At 31.4% G+C, this 27,148-nt stretch overlaps 2 protein-coding genes and 1 pseudogene across 3 annotated transcripts; all 3 read right to left on the reverse strand.

The window, feature by feature from the left end:
• Window positions 1–5,491: 5,491 nt before the first annotated feature.
• On the reverse strand, window positions 5,492–20,835 carry LOC111300174 (uncharacterized; annotated as a pseudogene). Its single transcript, XR_016329961.1, has 12 exons — window positions 20,831–20,835; window positions 19,925–20,121; window positions 18,939–19,023; window positions 18,680–18,824; window positions 18,382–18,560; window positions 17,930–17,989; window positions 8,430–8,673; window positions 8,287–8,320; window positions 7,575–7,900; window positions 6,909–7,048; window positions 6,712–6,809; window positions 5,492–6,102 (listed from the first exon to the last, which is right to left on the reverse strand). The product of XR_016329961.1 is annotated as an uncharacterized LOC111300174 (transcript).
• On the reverse strand, window positions 7,507–18,373 carry LOC149513599 (nucleolar complex-associated protein 3-like). Its single transcript, XM_089746949.1, has 5 exons — window positions 16,448–18,373; window positions 16,265–16,333; window positions 15,491–15,629; window positions 8,283–9,204; window positions 7,507–7,900 (listed from the first exon to the last, which is right to left on the reverse strand). Exons 1-4 carry the CDS (start codon window positions 16,582–16,584, stop codon window positions 9,058–9,060), a joined length of 492 nt encoding a protein of 163 aa, XP_089603075.1. The 5' UTR covers window positions 16,585–18,373; the 3' UTR covers window positions 7,507–7,900; window positions 8,283–9,057.
• A 2,922-nt stretch (window positions 20,836–23,757) lies between the features above and the next one.
• Window positions 23,758–25,758, reverse strand: LOC111298913 (uncharacterized). Its single transcript, XM_022893671.2, has 2 exons — window positions 25,401–25,758; window positions 23,758–24,451 (listed from the first exon to the last, which is right to left on the reverse strand). The coding sequence occupies exons 1-2, from the start codon at window positions 25,617–25,619 to the stop codon at window positions 23,939–23,941; spliced, it is 732 nt and encodes a 243-aa protein (XP_022749406.2). The 5' UTR covers window positions 25,620–25,758; the 3' UTR covers window positions 23,758–23,938.
• Between the last annotated feature and the right edge of the window lie 1,390 nt (window positions 25,759–27,148).

The following is a 27,148-nucleotide window of genomic DNA, read 5'->3' on the forward strand; positions in this document are numbered from 1 at the left end:
TTTCTGTCATTCATCTATTATTACCGAAATATGGTTCTTATGGTCTTGCAGTTGTAGCTCTAACCTTTGGATCATCTGGTGAAGTGATTCTTTCTCATTCAGTACTTCTAGGTACTTTTTTCTTTCTTTCACAATTATAACCTTTAGCATTTCCTTTTTTTTCTGACATTCCACCAACCTTGTTGAAGTCGTATTATACAACCCCTTCTAATTTTGACATTTTTGAGAGATTCTGGTGGCCTCTTCTTACTTTGCTTGAGCTTTGCCCTTCCATTGGTTCATTTCTTCTCGGAGCTCATTCACTTAACATTACTGACTAAAGTAAGACTTAGTGACCTTTCCAGTCTTGAATTGGACTCGTAACCTCTTGTTTTCCTGGTGCAGATCTTTCAAATCAATATTGGCCACATCCTGTTCTTTTATAGCTTTTTTCAATCTACTCCATTGTATCTCTGCTTCATATTTTAATTGTCTCACTTTCTCTCAAAGTTTCAAATTTTTTTTATTTTTTCTTTTTTAGCTTCTAATTCTTTCTTCACAAGCTCAATTTTTTATAATTACACTTTTTCTAAAAGATTAACTGATTGGTGTGAGCTATCATCAGAAGAGAGTACTATGTCTCTAGGCCACCTTAGTTTTCAAATTTGGTAATCATAAGTGACTTTATCGATGAGAGGCCTAATCTCATTTTTCATGTTTTCTTTCATGCTTGGATTAACTGCTCTGAGATTCTTAGTGAACTTGGTTCTCCGTAAATGAATTCTACCTGAACCAAGCCATGAGTGGCAAGAACAAACTATTTTGCACCAAATTGTCTAAGCACCATCAATGGAGCATAACTCACAACACCCCATAACCCTAACAGCGGTATCCATGACTCGTTTCCTCCACAATATAGCAAAGGCACACAAGGCATCCAAGGCGCCATCCATTCAATTTTATCACCGATAAGCCTTCGCAAGAAAAAAATCCACTCTTTCTTAGTCTTCAATGTTGGCCATTGGCTTTTGCAAAACTCTTCAATTGGTGTTTTGTTTAGTAGATACAACTTTGAAAATGCACTTTTCCTGCATTTGAAATGACTTCTAACCCACATATATAATAGTGGTGCACATCCTGTGAATCGTCCATTTTCATTTCGATGATAGAAATTCAATGATCGGATGGTTTCTACTAGAACTGCTAGTGCAAGATTAATTGCTTGGGTTTCAATTTGCTCAAAAAAGTCTACCACAATTATCTCAATATAACCCAAAATCTTAGGAAAGATCACCATGCCATACAATGATAGAACAAACACAGTCATACCTTGGTCATCATTTAAATGCTCCTGAATGAAGTTTTGGAGAAAGTCCTAACGAATGCTGAGATGTTCACCTTGAGGCTTCGCAAAGGAATTAATGGTTTTCACTTTAACCCCATAAGCTTGGCCAATTTTTTACGATAACCTGATGTTGACTTTAGGGTAAATACTTTATTTGGACACTGTAGTTCTATCCCGAGTAAAATCGAATATTCTTCGATAGTTGACACCAAATCTTGCTGATTAAAAGTGAAACATCTATAGGACGGATCATAAAACTATATAGCTACCCTAATCAATTGTTCATCCATCACTACCGAAATAAGGGATGCAATTTACCTATACTTCTTGCAAAAGCTTTCTTTTCTCTCTTCATTTAACTGACCCCAGATAGCGACTAAGTCTTCTAAATCATTTTACGTGAGATCCAAATGTATTTTTTTGGGTAACTCTGACATATAATTGGTAGGAAGACAATCTTCACTCTTTTGTTGGGTTTCTTTTGATCAAACATGTACTTCATTATACGACTCACATAGGACACTGACTGAAGATAAGCAAATCTGTAGTTTTATGAGATCCATGAAAACTTCTTAGGAGAAAGTTGTCCTAAAGTAAATATCTTGACGCAGAACTGTATTATATGATTATGCAAAAAAAAAAAAAGAAAACAAACAAAATTGAGTTAGTGTGAGAATGTGGTTTGAAAAAAAATATTTTTTGTGTTTTGAGATTTTTTTTGTTTTGTTTTGTTTTGTATTAGACATAGGTATTTCTTATAAGAAGGTGGACGAGGTATTTCCTATAAGAAGGTGGACGATGTTCTAATAAGACTGATTTTTTAGGCTTATTACATGCTAGGTTTGATTGACACGTATCTAAAGGTTCTCAAATTATTCTTTACTGTCGTTCACATTGGACTTGTCAGACACCTCGATCCTCACTCATTACAGGCTACGAACGAAAAAAGTTTAATTTGAGTGAAAATATTTCGTTTGCCATTATGGAGATTATCACCTCACAAGGGCATAGGTACTTTACTTCCTCTTATAAGGGACAAAGATCGAATATAAAACTCATGCATGAAATGTATCATATTATTGTGAGTGCAAATATATCCTAATTTATTGAAAGTAATATATACAGAAAAATCAAGCATAAAAAAGGCATAGTAAAATAAATGTGTGTGAATTTTTTTTTTGTTTTCAATTTTTTTTTATTTTTTTGTTGAAAATGAAAAATAAAAATTTTAAAAACCGATTATGACTGTTTAAATCAAAATTTGAAGATAACACATAATTAGTTTTAGCCTGACTCTCGAAAACAAATCGCATCCCCAATTGAGTGTCAAGCTATCGTAAAATTTTATGTCCGCCAGACGAATTTAAAAAATAATAAAATAAAAAGAGTCGTCACCAATCTTTTTATTGGTTAGGTGCGATTAACCACCTATTAAAATTTATCATTTTAATAAAATTTTAAAATTAATTAAAATTTATTTAAAAAATTAATTTTATGATCTGTAAAACAGTTTGAGTTCGAGAGTCGATTACGCGTGAGAAATGATTAGCACCCCCACTGCGTCCGTTTAAAAACGGTACCACTTAACTATGTGTTATCTTTTGATTTTGATAAAAAAATAATCTTATTTTCGATGTTTGAAATATAATTTTTTTGATTTTTTCATTTATTGGGAATTGATTTTTATATTTAAATATTATTCAACAAAAATAAATTAAAACATTTTTATTGAAATAATTCTTAAAATGTTCTAGTACGTCGGTAACATTAAAAGAACTCTTTCTCACTTAGAGATTTCTTAGGCATCGTTTCTCGGAATACCTTAGAATCTCATCTTTAGAGGCTCAAATTTATTTTTCGCAAAAGAACTATACAATGCATACAATACAAATGATAATACGTTAATACAAATATTTTATTTTTTGTTTAGAAATTTTATTAATTATTATTAATCTTTTCATTTAAAACTTTGAAGAAAATAAAAATTTTATTATATTGAAGATTTTCTATAAATATTCTAATACATTAGTAATATTTTTAAAAATCTTCTCACTTAAAGATTTTTTAAAACATCTCTACTCGAAATATTTTTAGAATCTCATCATCAGATAAAATTTTCTTTTTTCTCATTTTTTATTACTTATTCTTAATTTATTAATTAATTTTTATTATTTTATTAAAGAAAAAAAAATTTTATTGTATTGAAAACTTTTTATAAATACTCCAATACACTAGTAGTATTAAAAAAAATCTTTTCTCCTAGAGATTTCATAAGTATCACTACTTGAAGTACCTTTGAATCTCATCGTCGGATAAAAAATTTTTTTTTATTTTTTATTAATTTGTATTATTTTTATTTCTTTTTTTAAAAAAATTTAAAATAAAAAAAATTAACTACATAAAGATTTATTCTAACAAAATTATATTTTTTTAACATGCATAACTACTAATAATAAGATTTAAAATAATATAAATAATAAAAAAAAAAATTTTACTTGAATCGGATCGATGAACGGTCCAGTCAACGTGAATTTGGGCTAGTTCGATCCGTTTGACAGTTCAACTTCGATCTGATCTGGTCTAGGCGATTCGACGGTTCAACAATTGTTTGGTCTAGTCTGGGTCGATTCAGCTAACCGGTCAAGGGTCAAAGAAAAAATGAGTCATCGGGTCGAGTGCACGAATCTCGGGTCGAGTCGCAGGTCGACGTGCGGATCCTCTGGGGTCGAAACAACGTCGTTTTGCTTATTTCCTAAACGACGTCATTTTGAAGGCCTATTTAAAAGTCGAATCAGCTTTTTTTTTCAATTTTCTTCTTTTTCTTTCTCTCTCTTTTTCTCAAACACACACTCTCTCTAAAAATTCAGAATCCGACGAATACTCCGTCGTGCCGATAGCCGTCGGTGGTCATCAGGCCGCCATCTATCGATCACTGGAAAAATCTAAAATCTCTAAAAATCTTTTCTTCACCCTCTCTAAACACAAATCCGAGCTTAGTTTAGCAAAAAAGAGCCTTGAACTGTGTAGATCCGACCATGAAGGTTCAACCAGACTGAAATTTTTTGTTTTTGTGATTTTTTTTGCTGGCGCTGCAATTCCGTTCCAGGACTATTTTTTTTTGTGTCAGATCCTCTTTTTTTTTTTTTAGATGAAAGTCCTTTTTAGAATCTAGCATTGTGTTTTTTTTATATGCTTTGTTTTTTTGTTGTTTTTTTTATAGTAGTTTCTCTTATTTTTTTTGTAAGTGTTTTTGCAGCTTTATTTATAGAGCAAAAAGAAGATCAAAATCAAAAGGAAGATCAAAATCCTAAAAATTTTGAGAGTTTGATTACCTACGATTAGGGTAGCCACCAGCTGTCAAAACGGCTACCGGTGGCTGCTAGAGCTGGGGCTGCTTGCAAGTGGCTATCAGAGCACTGCCAACAGCCGACAGAAAAATTGCCATAAAAAGAAAAAAATAAAATAAAATAATAATTAATTAATTAATTAATTAAATGGTGTCTACAATTTCTATCAAATGCAAGTTAGGAGATAAGGAAAGAGAATACTTACATCATAATTTATAAAGAAAAAAAATTCATATCCCATTCTACATGCAAAGATAATGGGATTTGAAATTTAAACTACTTGAACTCAACTTAATACTTCATTTCAACTCATTCATAATCAGATTGAATTTGAGCTCATGCTACTCAAATTTTTAATTTCAATTTAATTAGAACTTAAATTGGAGCTCAAACTTGAGTTCTAAATAAATTCCTTACACAAATAAATAATAATCTATCCTAATCGATTTGAACCTGAGTGACTTGAATATTTTTCAGGTAAAGTTCAAGCACAAAAATAAAATTGATCAAGCTCAAGCAAAGTTTGAACCTAAATTTTTTATCAAAGTGACCTCAAGCAAAAAAATAATAATAATAACAAAATTGATCAAAGCTCAAGCCAAGTTTGAACCTCACATATCTTAATTAACCCAAGCTCAAGTCCGACTTTATTGACTCAACCCAACTCAACTACACCCTTATTTTAAGTCTCAGCTATTGCTACTTATATTCCTCCCACCTTATTCATGTAAATAATACTTTTGGATAGCTCCTTATTTCAAAATTTATAAGTATATATGATATTACTTTGTGAAATGAAAACCATAATGCACATGAAAACTAAACCAAATTTGTAGTAATAGTATTAGCAAATTCCAACTTACAAGTGGGGTAACAAGCTAAAATGAAAGGAATTTAATGGCAAAAGGCTGCATTCTCAAAATTTTTGAAGTTCAAATTTCAGTTGACAGGCAACAATTTTTTGTTTTTCATGGTTTTGAGCTTTACCTAACATTGCTTGTATTCTTTGTATAACTGTAAGTATGAAGTTGTTTGATCCAATTCACCCCTTAATCTCTCATTCTCCTTAATGTTCCGAAGAAGCATGAAATGCATAATGAGTTTCTTCATTACCTCTTTGTCATCTATCCAAGTTGGCACGATACTGGCCAATGTTGAGGGCACAGTTCCTCTTTTCCTCTTGTCATTTGATTTCTGGGTGCTGCGCTTCGGGTTGAATGACTCCTGTTCCAATGACAAGTTCATAAATGCTTGTTGAGGAGAAATGGAGAGAAAAACCTGGTTCTGAGCAGTGTTCATGTTTATGCTTGAGATGGTTGAAGCCAGTGTCAATATGGTTGGATGATATTGTTTAGATAGAAGATTCAATTCCCAAAGTACTGAAGCAAGTGCACCACTCAAGCTGGGGTCTGAAGCATATAGTTGGTATTTCTGCAAATCCAATGGTTGGTTTGCATTTGTTACAATTTCAAAATAAAAAACCAACAAATTGCATTCATATTTGTTACCACAACCAAATTTCATAAACCAGTGCAATAATTGCAATACCAATGAAACAAACTGCAAGATTTTGGTACAAAAACGTCAAAATAGAAACTAATACTGATTGCTCTAACGAATATGAAATTAAAGGGCTCAATACCATGAAATTTAACAAATTTCTACAACATAATAAAGCACGAATGTCAAACCGGTTGGGTTATTATGATGCTACAGGTTGGAAAAATATGTTCAGAAACTAGGAATTTCATGCTTCGTTGTTACTCGGTCTGTATTCTTACCTTCCTACTCACCTCAAGTCAGTCTTTCATAATGACTCACGAAGCTTGCAATGCACGAAAGTAACAGATTTTTGTAATAAGGATGATCCAGCATAAATATGGGTCAAAGAGATTAAAAAAGGATAAAAAGATGTAAGAATGACAAATGTATTTGCCAAGGAAAGGAGGATATGTGAATAGAACATTATATGCAGCAGGTTTCACTCTAAACAAAATGCATATAAAAAATTATTCTTATCATTTTCGCAAAATAGCTTACTGCAATGGATCCTGAAACAGAGACACCACCAGTATCATTTTCTAATAGATTTCGGCATTTTATGTTTTTCTGAAGAAGATGATTTAACATTACCAAGGCTGCAAAGTTTAAAAAGAAAAAAGGAATATGCCTTAAAAAGAATACAGTAATGAAGTACTTGAAAGCAAGTAGGCCAGCAATTCAAGTAATTAAAACACCAGCCATGGATTCTGCAGATCCGAAGCACAAAAAGAATGTGGCTAAGCGTTTTACAAATGCAGCTGCTTTTTGTATGTCATGTTGCCTATCATCACATAGCATGATCTTCAGAGCCTCAGCTAACAGTTCACCTTGGTCTCTGCAGCATAGACATACGTTAGGCAAAATATTTACTGGAGCTAAGTTGTAATTGATGCCAGAATTACTACTGAATAAAGATGCAAGAATTTCAACAAGCTGAAATCAACATTCTCAAACAAGACTAGATTTAAAAATAAGGCAATCCCCAGAGGCAAAGCTGCAAAGTATCAAGTTACCATTGAGTCTCTCTCTTTCTGTCTATTGAGTGAATAGCAGAAAATAATCCAAATAAATCAATCCATACGAAAAGGAATAGCATTAAGAAGGAAAGAGAGTAAATGTCATCTTTAAGATGCACATGAATGCATATATGCAGTGATTTTCATATTAATTTAACCAGAAACAAAGTCTGACTATGTTTCTGCCATCAAATAGCATGATCACCTTAAAAAAGGCTTGAAATAAGCTAGTCTCAACTGGCTGTTGCAGCTAGAAAAGACTGTATCAAAGTCAACATTTACCAAGAAGCTACTCTTTTCATTAGATAAATATAAGGGACACTGGGACAGCAATATGCTATTAACCTTCCAGGTCTGTACTCAAGAACATGATTGTAAAGCTGAACAAAGAAGTCTTGTAAATCAACAATTAAAGCATCAAGATTGCTCCTCATAACTTTAAAAGCAACAATGCAGAAGCGAAGGTGCTCAGACACAGTCAAATTTGTGCTTTCTTGGCAGAACTATCTGCGTTGCTACCTCTACAAGCAAGCCTTTTCAAATAATTCATAAGATCTCCAATGTAATCCAAGTCAATCAGATGAGAAAACTTTCCTAAACCACTCAAAGATGGAGCTAGAAGTGGATATGCCCCAGATGCACCCGGAGTTATAGTTCCATTTGCTTCAGAACTGGAAAGAAAATAACAGAATTAACTGGACTGCAAGAGATTTTAAAATATCATACAATGACAAGACAGGTTGAAATAAAATAAAAAAGAGATCAGTGTAAAAATTGATCTCAATCAATCTTAAAGAAGTTGTACTCTTTTAATGGATAAAACTATGATTTCATGTACATTACTTAAACTTCAGGTGCATCTTTCCCCTCTTATGTTTATAAATTATATATGCTGAAACTTAAAGAGAGGTAAAGCCTGGAAAGAACCCAACTTTCATTCACTTCTAGGGACAAATATGGACAAAAGAAAGGGAAAACCCATCAACAGTTAATCTAATCAAGATAGCATGGAGGAAGAGATTCAAAAAAAAAAAAAAGGAGGCAAGAACTTACTTACTGCCTTCCCTTTGGAGAACCTGATGGAATCACCTCTATTCAAACCTAAGGGTGACAGACTACAGAAAATACATACAATTATCTATGACTAATTTTTTTGTCAACGACTGCCACCTAATGAATCAGCCCACTAAACTCTCGTACTCTTTGCATTATTTTCAAAGCCTACACAGCTGATGGCTAGCACGCCCATGCCTGTACTCAATTGACAAGTAACAGTTGCACTGCTGATTGGCAAAGATAGCCTTACTTGGATTGCTATGATTACAGGTTGGCAGACATAAGCCTCTCTTTGTGTCCCTGGTTCCTGATCACTTGTTTTGATCAGAAGAGGGACAAAGGATTGGATTTCAATAAAAGAGCCACCTACCTGAGATACACAACGCACCTGAAACAGCAGTCATAACAGAAAGTGCAGGGGCTCATTTGTTCAATTGGTTAAATAATTCTGTTTCAACATATACGGCTCTGCCAAATACATGAGATTTTTCAAAGTTTTTGTTTTAGTTATATTTTGGGAAAGGTCAGAGGGAGTTGAACCCCGAACTTTGAATCTCACTTGGAGCCATAACAAGTATTAAATGAAGCCTAGGTCATCAGAAATTAGTCTTTCGCCATTTTCTATTCTTAATGTTTTTAGTTGCCTTTTATCCTCTCTTTCATCAATAGGATACAGGAGGCAGCACTTTTCACTGCCTTGAACAAATTGTTGCCGAAAAATTCACAGAATACCACTAAACAACCACACTGATCATTTCTAATAGTGTAATGATCAAGCACTGCTGGCTACACATGATTGCATGGCATGCCTCAAGATGCGGAAATATGTCTCAAATACAGCAGACAGAGTCTCTGACTGCATCCTCTTCCTTTCCTCAACGTTTGGAGTATAAGCAACAGCTTTATAATCTGCAGCAACCTGAGCAAAGCATACAAACATTAGTGCTATCATAATTATAACAAGATGAAGGAAACATCAAAATTTGTTGCTATTGTGGGGGATAAATGCCTCTTCCTTCATCTTTGCTATCATTTATTGCCTACTTTTCTTTGTCATGTCCTTGCAATTGATTTGACTCCTCAATATTCTTCCTCTTTTTACTTTTCTTGTTCTTAATTTTATTATTACCTTCTGGAACTTCAGGCTTCCCAAGATCTTCATGTGGAAAATTGAGCTGTGGAAAAATTGAAAATGTATAGAAAAGCTTGTCCGTTGAATCATACAAACACCATAGGTTTAAATACAGCTAATTAGAGGGTAAACTAGGAAACTAAATATTTCTAAATCTTATCCCTATAATCAAGGGATTGTCTATCCTGATATTCTGTCCTTAATTCTAGAGATACAAATTCTCAATTTTAGGGATACAAATATATACAGATTACAATCAGCTACATAGATTACAATCAATTGTAACTAAATATTTTCCCACACTCCCTCTCAAGCTGGTAAATAGGTGTTTTTCATTCCTAGCTTGGAAATAATTTCCTAAAATGTTGCATTGTTGAGACCTTTAGTCAACACATCTGCAAGTTGGCCCTTGGTTGATACATATGGTATGCAAATCAATCCACTGTCTAGTTTTTCCTTTATGAAGTGCCGGTCTACTTCAATGTGTTTTGTTCTATCATGTTTCACAGGATTATATGCAATGCTTATTACAGACTTGTTATCACAGTAAAGTCTCATTGGTCCATCCCATTTGATCTTTAACTCTTCTAGGATAATCTTTAACTCTTCTAGGATAATCTTTAACCATAGTAGTTCACAAATTCCTTGAGCCATTGCCTTAAACTCTGCTTCAGCACTTGATCTTGCCACCATATTCTGTTTTTTACTCCTCTAAGTTACAAAATTACCACCTAGAAAAGTGCAGTAGCCCGAGGTAGATCTTCTATCAGTTACCGAACCTGCATAATCAACATCTCTATATGCCTCTAGTACCAACCCCGAATTTCTTTTAAACAAGATACCTCTCCCAGGATTAGCCTTCAAATAGTGTAGTATATGATAAATAGCCTGTAAATGCACTTTTTTAGGACTATGCATAAATTGACTTATCGCACTCATAGCATATGCTATGTCAGGTCTATGATGTGAGAGATAAATAACTTTTCCAACTAATCTCTGGTACATCTCCCTATCTACAGCAGCATATTCATTAGCTTCTCCAAGCTTATGATTAGGATCTATAGGGGTACTTGTAGGTTTACATGCGAGCTTCCCAATTTCCCTCAAAAGATCCATCACATATTTCTGTTGTGAGATAAAAATACCATGCCGTGAGTGAGCTACTTCAATTCCTAGGAGATACTTCAATCTCCCTAGCTCTTTTATCTCAAATTCTCTGGCCAAATACTGTTTTAGAAATTCTCTCTCTTTTTTTTCATCTCCAGTTACAATTATATCATCAACATATACTAACAGAACTGTGACTTTTCCTGAATTTGAGTGCTTGATAAACAGTGTGTGATCCCCTTGACTCTATTTATATCCCATTCCTAGCATCACTTTGACAAATCTCTTGAACCAAGCCCTAAGAGACTATTTAAGGCCATATAAAGCCTTTTTCAGCTTGCAAACCTTTTTTGCATTTAGGTGACCTCCAAATCCCAGTGAAATTTTCATATATATTTCTTCTTCCAAATCACCATGTAAAAAGGCATTCTTTACATCAAATTGTTGAAGCTGTCAATTGTAATTTGCAACCAAGGATAACAAAATCCTAACTATATTCATCTTGGCAACTAGAATGACAATCCACTCCATAAGTTTGAGTGTAGCCCTTAGCCACCAGCCTAACCTTGTAACTTTCAACAGTACCATCTGCCTTGTATTTTACAGTGAAAACCCATTTACAACCAATTGGATGTTTTCCTGTAGGCAACTCTACCAGTTCCCATGTCTTATTTTTCTCTAAGACCTCCATTTCTATTTTCATGACCTACCTCCATTTCTCATCGGATAATGCCTTAGATAATGTAGTTAGAATAGAAATAGTGTTTAGGCTCACAAGAATATTTTTATGGGATGGTGAGAATTTTTCAAATGACAAAAAATTAGATATTAGGTATAATAGATGTTTAGTACATTCTCTGATTCCTTTCCTAATGGCAATAGGCAGATCATAATCACTAATTTTAGGAGATTCATGCTCATTTTGAGAAATAGAATCAGAGACTGTAATTACCTCATTTTCAAAGTTAGAATCAGGTTCTTGGATTTGCACCAGTTCAGGAGCTGAAACTTTCTTTCTTAAGTACACCTATAATTCTTCACCAGTTCAGGAGCTGAAACTTTCTTTCTTGAGTACACCTATAATTCTTTCACAGAATCAAGAATACTATTATCTTTAGTCACAACTTCTGTGTTTGGAATAGGTTCAAATTTAGAATTAGTGTTTGACTTGGACTCTGAAGAAACGGGTTTAAGCTCAAAAGAATTAATGGGTGAAATTGTCTTGAAAGAGGATGACAAATCAAGCAAAAAGAAGTCTTTTATCCTTATCTTCTATAAATGATGTCTCCCCCTGAAGATAAGATTGAGTAAAAAATGGTTTATTTTCTTCAAAAGTAACATCTGCACACACATAAAATTTTTTGGTAAGAGGATGATAGCACTTATACCCTTTCTGAGTTGATGAATACCCCACAAAGATACACTTAATTGCTCTTGGATCCAACTTTCCCCTATTATGACTGTGAACATGAACAAATGATGTACAATCAAATATCCTAGGTGTGAGGTTGTTTGTGGTATTAAGGTTGGGATAGAATTGTGAGAGTTGTTCCATAGGAGTTTTAAATCCCAAAAACCTTGAAGGTAACCTATTTATAATGTGTGTGGTAGTGAGAACAGCTTCCCCCTAGTAAGATTTGGGTACATTTGCTTGAAAAAAGAAGGCTCGGGTTGTGACCAGTAAATGACTGTTTTTTCTCTCTGCCACTCCATTTTGCTGTGGAGTATTCACACAAGATGACTTGTGGATAATCCTCTCATTTTGGAAATAGGTGAATAGACTTTGGTTGAAATAGTCTCTTGCATTATCAGACCTAAATCTTTTGATTCTCACTCCAAATTAATTTTGGATCATGTTTTGAAAGCTTAAAAACACACTATTCAAATCTGATTTGAATTTAAGTAAAAAAACCCAAGAGACCCTGGTACAATCATCTATGAATGAAACAAACCATCTTGCACCGAAAATATTAGGAATTGTAAAGCAACCCCAAATGTCACTATGAATCAAGTAAAAGGAAGTAGAACTTCTTTTGTTACTAATTGAAAAAGACACACGTCTGTGCTTTGCAAGTTCACAAACATCACAATGAAAATCTTCAACATTTAATCCTTTGAACAAAGAAGGAAACATGTTTCTCAAAGTTCCAAAAGAAGGATGTCCAAGACGAAAATGATAAAGCCAGATTTTGTCTTTATTAGAAGAGTTTTCAAAAAAAAAATGACAAAGGTAAACTATTCCTGATATTACTTGTGTTGTTGGATGTCTCAAGATAGTATAGTCCATTCTTCTCCTTAGCAAGTCCAATCCTCTTCCCCGAACCCTGGTCCTGAAATTCACAATAAGAGGGATAAAAAGTCACATTGCAGTTCATGTCTCTAGTAAGTCTTTGTATAGATATCAGATTAGTAGACAATCTAGGAACACGAAGAACATTTTTAAGAACAAATAAGGAATTAATTTGAACATCTCCTAATCATGCCACTGTAGTAAGTGAACCATCTGCAACAACAATTTTCTTATTACCAGAACATAGGGTATATGTACTAAACTTTTGTGAAGAATATGTCATGTAGTCTATGGCTCCTAAGTCAATGACCCAAGAACTCTTAATAGACTTATCTAAGACATTTAATCCATGAGAATTAGAGATTTTACCTGCACAAGAGACCTTACCTAAGTGTGCCAAGGAGCATACATCAGTAGTCTTTTCAAGAGTTCCCAATAGGCTTCTCAGTTTCTCAATCTCTTTTTTGTCCAACTCTCCATGTTCTTGAGACTTCTCCTGGTTTAACTCCATTGCAGTCATGTGAGCTTGTCCTTGATTTCTTGGCTGTCCACCTTTATAACCCCATTCTTTGCTTGAAGTTGAAGGTTTTCCATTTAGTTTCCAACAATGATCTCTAGTGTGCCTTGGCTTCTTGCAATAGGTGTACCAAAGATTGTCACGATTTGAAGTCTTAGCCGAATCACCTTTCCCATTCTCACTAACTGGTAATTGTTCTAAGCTTTGGTTCTTCCCACCATTAGAGACCATAGCAAATCCTTCTACATGCAGATTGTCAAGCATCACTCCTTTTCTGCTCTCTTCTGCTCTAACCATGGATATCACTTCATTTAAAGAAGACAGATCCTCTTTTTCCAAAATTTGGACTCTGACTTGATCAAACTCAACATTAAGTCCAGCAAGAAAATCATAGACTCGATCTTTTTCAATAAATTTCTTTACAGTTGCTGCATCTTCACTACACTTCATTTCTATGCACCGATAGTGATCCATCTCTTGCCAAAGATTTTTAAGAAGAATAGCATACTCTATGACTGAGTTATTCCCTTGTTTGAAAGCTACAGTCTTGATCTTTATCTCATAGACTTGAGCAGCATCCTTAACTTTGGAATAGGTTTGCCGAATTGATTCCCAAATGTCTTTGGCCATGGACAAAAACATACAAGTATCACTAATTTCTGGTGTCATAGAATTCCACAGCCATGACATAACCATAGAATCCTCTTCATCCCAAGCCTCAAATTTTGGATCTCTTCTCTCAGGACCAGTGCTAAGAAGATGGCTCAATTTTCCTTTCCCTTTTAGAAAGGTTTGAACCAACTGAGACCACTTCAAGTAGTTCTTTCCATTCAATTTGTACGCAACTTGGATATTTTGTAGTTCTCATGTGGTTTGACCAGTTGTCACTTCCTCAAATCAAGTAGTAGCGGCAGATTCTGCTATTTCTGACATGGTTACCTTTCTCAGGACTAAAACGAGTCTAGGCAATGAAGGCCAAAAAGGAAAAATAAGAGTATGAAAGACTTAACAGAATTTGGCTATGAAGGCCTAAGATAGAATTCAGCAATGAAGGCTGAAAAATTTTCTTCCCAAGAAAAGCCTAAGGCTCTGATACCGTGTGAAAAATTGAGCTGTGAAAAAATTGAGAATGTATAGAAAAGCTTGCCTGTTGAATCATACAAACACCATAGGTTTAAATACAGCTAACTAAAGGGTAAACTAGGAAACTAAATATTTCTAAATCTGATCCCTATAATCAAGGGATTGTCTATCCTGATATTCTGTCCTTAATTCTAGAGATACAAATTCTCAATTTTAAGGATACAAATATACACAGATTACAATCAGCTACACAGATTACAATTAGTTATAACTTAATGTTTTCCCACACCTCATAAAATGAAAAAGACATCAAAACTTGAAAAAAATATTGAAAATTAACCAAAAAAAAAATCATATTAAGGGACAGCAAGAGGCAAAGTTACATAAAATGCACATATCATGTTTATCACAAGGGGAACATTTCTATAAAGAAATCCTACTTTCCAATTATCAGTAGCTAGTTTGGTCAACTACTATTGGCATATTGATAGTGACACATACTTCTCGAAAAATGCCACAATTTCCTAAAAAATGATCACAAAGCAAAGCTACTTTCCTCTGCAAATGGATATGCACATCTATGGAGATGAATCCTAATGCAGCACACTAATTATTATTTCATAGTATACATCCATAAAGATGAAAATTACTTTCTCTCAAGGATCTACTCACATGCTGATCATGGCTCGATGTTATATCTACTAGTTGAAAATAGATGATGCCATATTGACATATTATTGGCATCTTAAAAGTAAACATGCAAATGTAAACCAAAGTCTTCGGTTGTTGATAGCTGCAACTTGAATTGTATATAACAACTACAAACACCTTTTATATGGGAAAGAGGCGGACAGACAAAGAGGAAAAGGAACTTCAACAAAGTTATGTATCTTCTATTATGGAGTTCAAGTGTAGGAGACCCACCATAGTTTTTTCTTGGGAAGATAAGGGAGATAAAAACAGATTCTAATCATGCCAATGAGTTCAGCTTACCAATATTTGCACAAAAAGCAAAGCGTATAATCAGAGAAACGTAAATGCAGCGTGAAATAGGTAAGGATAAGACTATCAAACACCTCAATAGAATCAGGATGCAGTTGGCAATCATAAGCTTTCACATGATCTGCAATCAACCGAACAGCCTCAACAGTAGCTTCACCACTGTTTTTCCCCTCATTGGTAAAAAGTGACTTAACAGTTGCACAACAAAGTCTCCTGTAAAAAAGTAGTAGGCACATTGGTTGCAAAAGACAAAACCAACAAAAAAGTTATTTTTTTATCACCACTGAAGCAACTATAGGGGCAAGTTTTGAGGAGGCAGGTAACTACTATCCAAGGTGATATAGGAAACTGCACTAGCTGTGGTGGAGAACATTATAATATCATCTTTCATTGATGATATTAAAGTTGCACATGTCAAAAATAAAGTGAAACAGTAGACTGTAGTCCATTTCATAATTTGCACGGAATTAGTCTTATGGCAGGGATTAACAGGTATACACAGTGGCGGAGTAGAAGACAAGTAACAGGGGGAGCGGGAGCTTTCTTGAAAAGGAAGGTACAGAGCAATTAACATTCCTCTATGCATGAACAGTCCTGGTAATCAGTTAGGCACAGGCCACAGGTAATGCTTTAACTAAAATATGCTATAGAGTTTTCTTTCTTTATTGTTTCTTTTAAAGGCCAAACTATATATAGATGAGCATATCTAATGACTCCAAAGGATGAAATCTAACCATGCCAACTACACCCAAGAACTAGACCAAATTATATTTAAAATTTCAGAATAATGGGCATATAAGATAGCAGTTTAAACGTTGTAAGCCGATAGAAGGGTTGATTCATAGTACCGCATTTTCTTAACTTCCTTGGAAACTTTCATTTCTAGCTCTTTTTCAGTAGGAAGTCTAATTTGGTAGCTGAATTTGTACATAAATAAGTTGAGTCAAAAAACACAAGTAAATGCAGTGAAAAAGAAAAATAATTATAAAATAAAATAAGGGGCAATTGAGAAGAAAAGAAATGATGGGCACCCAGGAATAATGTCTTTGAAGGCAGCCAAAAAGGACAACAGTCCAAGCTTTACAATAGAGTGATCACCATCTTTGGCACATTGCAACATTTCTTTCAGAGACTTAATATTAGAATCTGGGTCAGCAAGTATTATCATTCCAAGCTCAGCTAGCTTATGCAGCTGTGAGGTCTTCTTTCACCGCTGCCTACTCAAAGAGCAGTATTTGAACATTTGAAGATAACTGGAACTTGAGAATATAGAATCTATAAACTCCCCATTGTCTATGCCAGAAGGTAGGAACAAATGCAAACAAAAATATCAGCAGGATTTAGAATAAGTAACAGCATACACAAATAGATGGAAAGGAAAATTCTCCATTTATGTATTACAACAGAAACAAGGAAAATTCAGACCGTCACAGCAAGAACTTAACGACATAGACATAAGCAAAATATGCAAAAGTTTAAGAACAATACATGATTTCAAGATAATAAGTACGAGAGAAACAAATATTGCCACCTTCTTAAATATTAGAATACCATATGATGTAGATAAAGAAGCAAGAGAAAAAGCTTCTTTGGACCATTTTAATAGGCAGAAAAGTGAAATTAGTCTAAGAAAAATGACTATACATTTATACATGGAAACTAACAAAACCATGCCCTAAATTTGCAGAATCAGCCAAAGAAAAAAGAAATTATTTTTATTCTTCTACTTCTCCACCATGCAGCAGCACAACACACAAGTCCTGTCTCTCCCCCATGCCTCTCCCTCTCTCTCTATGAAAAATAAACTATTTTGAACTCTCTGTTGTCTTTTTTTGAGCTAAGTGTTGAAACCAAGCTTGCACCAACAGCTTTGAGACTGTCAATGTCAAGGTGAACAGAGATTTCATTCCATCTTCAAACCACCTATCAGAAAAATGATCTACCCCTTTCCCGTGAATTTCTTTTATATTTTATGTTTGATTACCTAAGGAGAAGAAGGCGAATCTGTATTGCAGCCACAGTGTCGGATAAACATATGGTGCCAAGTCCACATAACAAAGCCCTTAGGAGTTAGGACACCTATAATATCCTGAATTACTGATCAAAACATAAGAAAACTTCCAATAAACCTGAAATCTTCTTATCTAAGGTAGGCCAAATTATTTTGGCCAAAAAAGGTAAGCCAAATTAAAAACTTTCTTTTATACTTGACAACTGAAGGCCTCCATGTATTTTCCTATCAAATCCTACCAATTAACTCCTTCAAACATACCATTCAAATGGTTGCTGATGCCAGAAAATACTACAAGTTTCTTACTTTCTGGCCACTCTATTTTTCAAATCTTAATTGAATGGAACATTGAATGCTATTTTCTACTTAACAGCAACAACACTAAAAGCCTATTTTTTTTACTATAAGCCCGGTACAAAATCCAACTAAAGAATTTACTTGATTCCAACACATATCATCCAGTTCAAAAGATAATACTCATATACATTCATAGTATACAAACTTTGTTCTCCCTCTTTTTGTCCTTGTTCCAATGATTGACAAAGGTATCCATAAAGATATACTGAGAATAATAAGCAAAATGACAAGAGTCAACATGGTAAAAAGCTCACGCCTATTTAATTCCTGATCTTACTTAAAGAACTGCAGCATATAATCGAGTTAGTATATGATAAGAATGGAATTTAGGATGGTTGATGGTTATAATTGTCTGAGAGGCCAGTTCAGCTCCAGTTTCATTCAGTAGCAAATGACGGGCAAATTCTAAAGCATGTAATAAACCTGCAATACTGTCTATCATGTGCAGAGTTTAATAAAAAATTTGGACCCTTCATTTGAAAAGGTTTCCATAGAAAAGATAACCAAAGTTGTCTAGGATGCAAATGTAAAATTTAATATTCATTCTTTTCTTGCTTATCATTGCAAGAGATCAAGCGGAGCAATGTAGCAATATACCAATACGGCTTCTTGTTGAGTTGGTTGCACTTCTTCAGTTTTAGCCAATTCCTTCCCTTGTTTCTTAGCCTCTTTCTTGCTCTTTTTGAGCTTTCCTCTCCTTTCAGCTATTTTCAGCTTAACTATGCTCTTATCTTCAGTCCCTTCTTCATTTTCAGCTACTTCTGTTGTCTGAGAAACTGCATTCATAACAACATAAAGCATTTCATTCTTTGCATTCAATGGACACTCTTTCTTTACCAGAAAAGAAAGGAAAATATTTTTTTTTCTTTTTATTTTTTTTTAAAATATAAGATACATGTCCGGTAGTAGATATCTCCATCCAAAGTCTTGACAGGAAGGGCATCAACAGGATCAACTTGAACAACACTTTCTCACTTTCTTTCTGCACCAGTGTTTTCCATCTCTGTTTCTCATATAAAGCCTCCAATGCATTTTCACTCCTACACACAGAAGAAAGTTCTCATCATAAGTTGAGACAACTAATTCTCATTTCAAGTTGCCACAGTCAAATAGCATTTCAAGTTTAACTAATCTCCACTATCCAAATATTTTACGATTGAATCTCAGCATATATAACCAAAACAGAAAACCCTAAAATTTTACTTGCCCCCAAGAAAACACAATGACACACTACAATACCTAAAAACAAATGGAAATAATCAAATGCAGTCAAAAAAAATAAAAGAAAAGAAAGGGAACTCCCATTTTATGTTGAGATTATCAATTCTCACATTATGTTACTGCAGTCAAATGGCATTACTAGCACAACGAATTTTCAATTTCCAAAGTGTTTTACAACTGAACATCATTATATATAGAGAGAGGAGAGATCCCCTTACACAAGTGTAAGTGTTACATATTTTGTTGAACATTGGATCAAAATAGCTAAGTATAAGTGTTATGGATTTAATTTTGATCTGAGGGTCAAAAAAGTGTGCAACATTTACACAAGTGTAATAGGATCCCTACTCTTTTATGTGTGTGTGTGTGTATATATAAAGTGACGTGCTGCATATTCAAATTTACAAAGGCAATGATCTAATTCCATTTGGTTGTTATTTTTGCTGCTCGCTTTTTGCTATTTGTATTTTTTTGGTTCCTAAGAAATTGTTATAACTTAAAAATAACTGACAGAAAACAAAATCATATAATTAATCAAAATTGAAGAAAAGACTAGAAATGTAACAACAATTCAATCATAATCTTTCTATTATCTATATTAAAATTCAAATAACCTACTTTGTTCTCCAATCGAAACATTCTTTTTTTTTAAGTTTTGAATTATTGAAAATATAGCTTGCTTTTTATCAAAATGATTTTTTTTCTTCCGGAAACAAAATTTAAAGCATAATTATATATATAATATGAAAATCACTTCCGAAACAACTTCTATTCTAACAAGAAAAGAAAGAAATTTCTAATTGTAATTGAGATTATGAAAATTTTCACTTCTATGCTTACTACAATCCAAACAATTTCCAATGAATAATATACTGAGTGTGAAAATTGGGGGAAAAAGGTCAAAAAAGAAGTAACAGACTTGTTGATAGAATGAGTATCCAAGCGGAAGACGAAGCCAGCGTAGTCTTTATTTTCATCAACAAATTGGAGGTCGTCGTTGGAACTTCAATATCATTCTTGGTTATCGCCGGTGGGAGTTCCGGCAGCAGAATTATTGCTTCAGCTGCTTGCCTTGCTCTTGCGTTTTGACCATCATGGACCTCCAACGACGCCGTACTATGATTTTTTTTGTTCTGAATTAGTACTACAAACTTTTTATAGGTCTACGGTTAAGGAGAGTTTATACTTTCTTGTTGGATTATTAAAGAAAAAAAATTAAGAAAATTAAGTTAGTGTTTGGTTTTAAAAATTAGAATATATTTTGTTTTATTTTTTAAAAAAAATAAAAAAAATGAGTGAAAAGATACTTATTAATTAAAAATAAAAAAATTAGAAAATAAAAAATTTAAATTTAAATATAAAAACAAAAAATTGTTTTTAATTGAGAAAACAAAAATAAATAATTTTTTTTTGTAAGTTATCATATTTGAATTTTTTTAATATCATTAATTAATAAATATATATTATATTTATACTTAGATATCTTTAATAGTAATATCATTGAATATTTTTTTATTTTTTTATTTTTGCATTTTAAAAAATAATTTTTTACTTACCAAATACATTTTTAAAAAATAAAAAATAGAAATTAAAAATTAATTTGTAAAAAATGAAAATTAAAAATAAAATCAAAAAACATTTTTTCAAACCAAACATTTATTGAAATTATACTTTTTTATAATTTAATTTTTTGGTTTAATTTAGGAAATGTAATTTTTGAATTTTTCTAAGATTTCTTTCTGTATAAAAAATAGAAAATAGGGAAATAAAATATCTTATCTTCTTAAATTTTTTTTAGATTCTCAAAAGAAAGTGAAGTTTTTACCTCATTTATCCTTATTTAATTACATTTTCAAATAATATTATCCTTTTTAACCTTTTAAAATTACAAAGCAAATGTAATTTTTATTATTTATAATTTCAGTAAATATTACATTTTTAAAATAAAAAAATATAGTAGTTGTTAAAACTACATTTTTGAAATTTTGAAATTTTAACAAAGACTATTTTTTTAAGATATTATGAAATTTTAACAAATACCATATTTTTAAAATAAAAAATGTAATCGATGTTAAAATTATATTTTTAAATTTATAAAATTTTAATAAATACTATTTTTAAGATAAAAACATAGTAGATACTAAAACTATATTTTTAAAATTCTAAAATTTTAACAAATATTACATTTTTAAGATAAAAATATAATAGATATTAAAAAAAAGATCACATTTTTAAAATAAAAAACGTAATAAATGTTGAAACCCATTGCCATCCCTAATCCCTTTACGCCTTCGATTACGGCTCACCTATCTAATTGAAAAATCAATCGAATAGACAAGTAGTTCAAATTAGGCTTTTTTTTTTTATATTAATATTCGAATTCAATATTTTCAATCATGAAATTAATGTTAGTATTATTAAATTAACAGCTTATTGATAGATTGATATTCTTTTGCCCATAGATCATTCACCGTTTGGCATTTTATTTCTTGGTTACTAATTTCCATGGTTTTTCTCATATCATTAAGGAGAAATTATTATTATACAATATTTTCTTATCACGTTAATATCGACCCATGAAATCAAATACAACGCATAATTAAAAATTATAGTGTAAGTATGTATGTACAAATCAAGACCTTAATAATAACTATCATGTCTTATAAATAAAAGAGTGATAATCAAATTCCATTCAATAAATTAGTAACTGAAATGCATGGAACTTTTATGCTTTCTCATTTTTTGAGAAAATTTGAAATTAATTTAAGTTCTAATCTTGAAATGCAACAGGTAAGTAGAGATGCATGAATAATGCCTAATTAAATTTTACAGTTAAATTTTTCTAATTGTAAAGCATACATAGAATATTTTTTACATAGAAAGTCACAATTTGAGAATAAAAGAAGATGTCGTAAGTTATGAGATTTGAACTCTATATTTATTAAATGTTACCTCTTAATTAAAGATGGCAACAAAATAAATTTATATACGAGTTTATATTTAATATATTGTAAATATATAATGTAGAGTTTACATTTAATACATTGTAAATATGTAATGTTATATATTATTAATGAACCATACAATAACACACATAGAAAAAATATATTTTAAATATATTTTAAAAATTAAGTATGTTTGTTTTTAGAATTTTAAAATTTTAAAATTAATTTTTTATGAAGTGTTATTATATGATTTATTGATAACAAGTAACATCTATGCACTATAATGCATAAAATATAAAACTCTTTATTGTATATATGGAATTAATTAATTGATAGGCCAACAAGAGGTGGTTTACCAAAAGAAAATACATGTAATGTTATGGAAACTAAACATTAAAAACTAAAATGAGAAGGTAGGTAGAACACTTTAAAGGCCATGATAAAATTAAATTCTCATTTATTATGAGTTAGGTATATTAATGAATTGCTCTATAAATGGCCTTTATTTAGCTTCATGCAGCAACCATAATAAAGCTCATCAAAATTTGACAAAGTGTAGGTGAATGCAGTTTTCAAATATTTATAGGACAACCATAATTTTTGTACATCACAATCCTTATCCTATTCCTTCCTATGAATCTGCCAAGAGTAAGTTGAGTTGAGATGGACAGAAATTAAACAGAGAAATTAAACTCAAATTAATGGATTATTCCTTTAATAGTCTCAGACTTTATAGCATTCCTGTTGAGCTTCTTTCCTTTTCTGTTGGATCAAAATCCTTAATAAAATTTATTTACGTATCGTGTGAATTTGATTTAATTTTATATTAAATTCATTTAGTTATATGTTAATTCATTAATTTATTTATTTATATTATTTAATTCAGTTATTTTTTATATGAATGAATGTAACATTTGATTATAATTATAATTTTTCTTTTTCTTTTAATTTCATTAAAAAAATAGAACAACCTTGTCAATACTACAACTTACAGGCAAGAACCATGTTTATTTTGTTGCAATATAATTAATTGCTTATATAATTTACCTGCATAAAAAACGAACATTAGTTAGGATTTGTTATTGTCTAAATTAAACGAGTAACATTATTAAAATTGAGATTGAAAAAAAGAAAAAATACTCTTTAAATGAAATTTAATGCTAATTGGTTCTCTCAGTAAATATTGGAAATTTCATTTTATTGCCTTCACAAAATATAAAAAATAATTTTTTCAAAGAGTATAATTATATAAGCTTTCTTCAAATATAGGAATCAAATCGTGATAACTTCGAATACAAAAAAAAGGAACTGGAAGGTTCATATAAAGTTAATTCAGGTTTCCTTAATATTGAAACTTGTTACAATTGTACTATGAATTGATATATATGGTGAGGAACAGGTACACCTACCTTGGCTCATTTCTAAGTTTATTCATTATCAATTAATTTTTCGAATGTAGAAAGCTCTAAAACTATAAACCTTAAACTATAAGGCCTTACAAACTTAGATTATTTTAAACATAATCCAAGGATACCATTAAATGGAAATTAAGAATCAATGAGTAATTTAAATTTTAAAGTAACTTGCATTGTAACATCTCAAAATTTAATTTAATTGATTCATACAGATATTCTTAAGAGATGACATCCAATAAATATAAAATTCAAATATCAAAATTTGTAATTCAATTCTCGTATGTTTAGGCGTAAGCTTTTGTACTAAAAAAATAATTTACATTACCGGTTGATTGAAAAATATATATATATATATATATAATATAGAATAAAAATGGATTCAGAGAAGGAGATAAAAAAAGAAAATCTCTATTTGCTTTGCCGATAAACGACCAACCCAAACGTTTTTCTTTCTTTTTGGTCTTCATCACCATCCTTTTCCAATATACATATGCTCAAATTTTCCTAATTTATCTATCATATAAAAAATTATAAGCATTGGATATTAAAGCTAGAACAAATTATAATCTTCCCTCAAATTGATATATTGAGATCAATGCGAGGCTTCTTGGCAGTTGGCATTGGAACAAGGGTATTGCACCGTGGGCAACTAGGGCTATTTTTCATTATCAACACATAGGATAAGCATCCAGGGCAGCCTGCTGCCACCGGCGATACAAACAACTTCTCTTCACCTTCACCCTCTTGTGAATCTTTGATCGAAGATGATGACGAAGAATATGAAGGGGATAACGATGATTTCCAAAACGATTTTCGCTTTTTAATCGGCTCTTTCTCGGCCCTTTCAAGCGCGAATTTTACTTTATCTAGGGTGCACACACTCTGATAATTGGTAGAGGAGGATGATGAGACTAATTTCAATTCTAAACTGCTCTCATCGAAAAGTTTTAGCAAAGGTTTAGAAGGCGATGGCGGGAAATTTAAATCTTGAAGCTTTGGCACTGTTTGATTGATTTGGTGCTTAGTTCCATCCGATGATGATGAAGAATTTGATGAATTGCATCTTTGCAAATAAACCTTACCGGACTGCAATCATTAAAAATAAATGATTCATACATTAAATAACAAAAAATATATATTAATATTTTATTTAAAATTGTTAGGATTTAATCTGAAGCTAAAAATTTAATGTTGTAAAATTAAGTAAATTTATAATAGGTTGCACTTGAAGAAAACAATCAGAATTTATTATTCAAATTGAGAGACCTAATAATAATAATAAGTAATGAAAGTAAAGAAAAACAGGTGGCCTCAGAGCATTTAAGAGCATAATTGATTTTAACGTAAATAAATGCAAATTGTCATGTTATTAATTGCTCATTAAAATCTGTTTCCACAAGGAAAAAAAATGTTAAAAATCAGACTTTGATTAGAAATAAGTAAATGGCTTATTTCAGTTGGAGAAACTAATGAAGCAATCAAATTATATTGATTTCTGTAAAAATTAAAAGCTGGCCATTTTGCATTCAGGAGAAATAAAAGCTGATTTTAACTCTCCCAATTCGTTCTCCATTTTTTCAGAAACCAAACAGAGGAATTTACAAAGAACAGAGAAACTCAAGACATTTCAATACTCCCATATCTGTTAAATTTTTAATTTTAATGAAATTCTACAAGGGTCAAATGCTAGAAAAACAAACTCAGGACATTACTTTAAATAAAACTATATTTAATTTCCAAAAAGCAAGCTAGTAGAAAAATCTTTAAAAAAAAAAACGTATTCAAAGAAAAAATGAAGAAAATTGAAGAAAAAAAACTCTTGTATGTAGAATCTTAAAATAGTTAAAATCAAATAATAAAGAATTAAACATGATCAAATAACGTAAAAATTTGGTTAGGAAATTTTTTTCCAAATGAAAGAAACTTAGAATTTAGTTTGGCATGAAAGTGAAATCGCAGCAGTCAAATTGAAACAATAACTAAAAAAAATCAAGGAAATTATTTTCATTCCTCTGAGATGAGAAAATCAGCATACCTTCAAGTCCAGGCGCTTTTCCCATCCGTTAGGGACTTGAAGATCAAGGTCAAGTTCTTGGGATTGATCATTTTTCATATTCAAGGCGAACCCACCACCTCCAAGCAAGTCCCTAGTGATCAAAGCCGTTGATTTCGCTCCACCGGATTCGTTACCCACCGTTAGATCATCCTTGCACCCGCTCAAAACTCTATGCAAAGAGCTAACCTCGGCAGCCATAGCCAAAGCGCTTCTTCTTCTTTTGTCCTCCTTTCTTGAGAAAGGGAAAAACAGAAAGAGAGAGTTTACAGGGTTTTCTTTTACAATAAATATTGAGATGTGTGAGCCATTTAAAAGTGTTACAGCAAATATAATAGTTCCGTTATTAAATAAATAAAAAAAGAAAGGTGATAATTGGTGTTATTATTACTGAATTAAATTTCAATTTAAGAAAATAAAGCCATTGATTATCTCAAATAAAACCATTGATTGAATTTGTTCTAATTAATTGTTTTATTTATTTATTTATGGTAAGAAGGAAGAGTGAGAAAGCGAGAGCAATTCAAGGAAAAAGCGAAACATTAATTGCTTGGAAATACAAGTAGAGAACAGTTAGAATTTATATTTGCAATATTACCATCCCATTTTTTATTTTCTTTCTTTGCCCCACATTCGGTTTGTTTTTATTTATTTTGAATTTAATTTATTTTGTAGTATTTAATACGCATAACATTATTTGTTGTTTACTCCTTATATTATATATAGCATTAAATGGGGCTATATCATCAAGATCATTAAATGAAGTAGGTTTTGGTAGAAGTATGGGGTTTTAAAAAAGCATTGTTGACTTTTATTAAATTTTTAGGCATTTGCACCAATGAAGATTAGTTTACTTGATTTATATATTAATCTTTAATAAATAATATTATATAAGTTTAAAATTTAAATTTATTGATTCATATAATCATTTTTAAAAAATAATATCAATTATATTTAGAATTTAAATTCAACATCTAGAAGAATCATGTCACCTATAATTATTATAATGTAATTAATCAATCATAATTTAATATTACGTAAGATATATAAAAAAAATTATGTAGAGCTCACATTTTTAAGTGATAAAATCTTATATAATTTTTTTATTATAATTAATTGATTATAAGATTATAATAAAAAAAATTATAAGTGAAATACTCTCACATCTTAACTCATTTTTTTATTATAAGATTGCAATCTCTTTTATTAAAAAAAAAAAAATTGAGGCATCAAGGCATTTGGTTGAAGGCAGATCAACAACCACCAATTTTTCAATTAAAATTCTACTTTAATATTTGTTGCTCTAAATCAACTTAGGACCATTTTCAAAGTAGTTATATGCACCCTTCATTTCCACCTTCTTTTATTTAGTTTTCAGTTATTGTCAATATATCCGATTAACCTTTTAAACCTTACCATGTAAAATAAATTATATATTATGTATCTTGCACCATCTAATGTTGTTAAACTTTTATTTAATTTTAAATTTTTTCGATTTTGATCTCAAAATTTTGTTAAATTTTAAAAGTGAATATATGTATTTAACCTAGATAGTCTATTAAAAAAATCAAGTTGAACTCTTCCTTCAGCCACGAAAGTATCTTTTAAAGAAAATAAAAATGAAATGATATTTATGTAAGATAAAACATTTTACCTCCTCTTAAAAAATTAAATTCTAAAACGTTTTATATGAAATGAATTAAACAAATTATTAGATGTGTAAGTAGAAT

This window comes from Durio zibethinus, chromosome 18 (genome assembly GCF_047325235.1).
Source record: "Durio zibethinus cultivar Kanyao isolate XHJ-2024 chromosome 18, ASM4732523v1, whole genome shotgun sequence".
Taxonomy (NCBI): domain Eukaryota; kingdom Viridiplantae; phylum Streptophyta; class Magnoliopsida; order Malvales; family Malvaceae; genus Durio; species Durio zibethinus.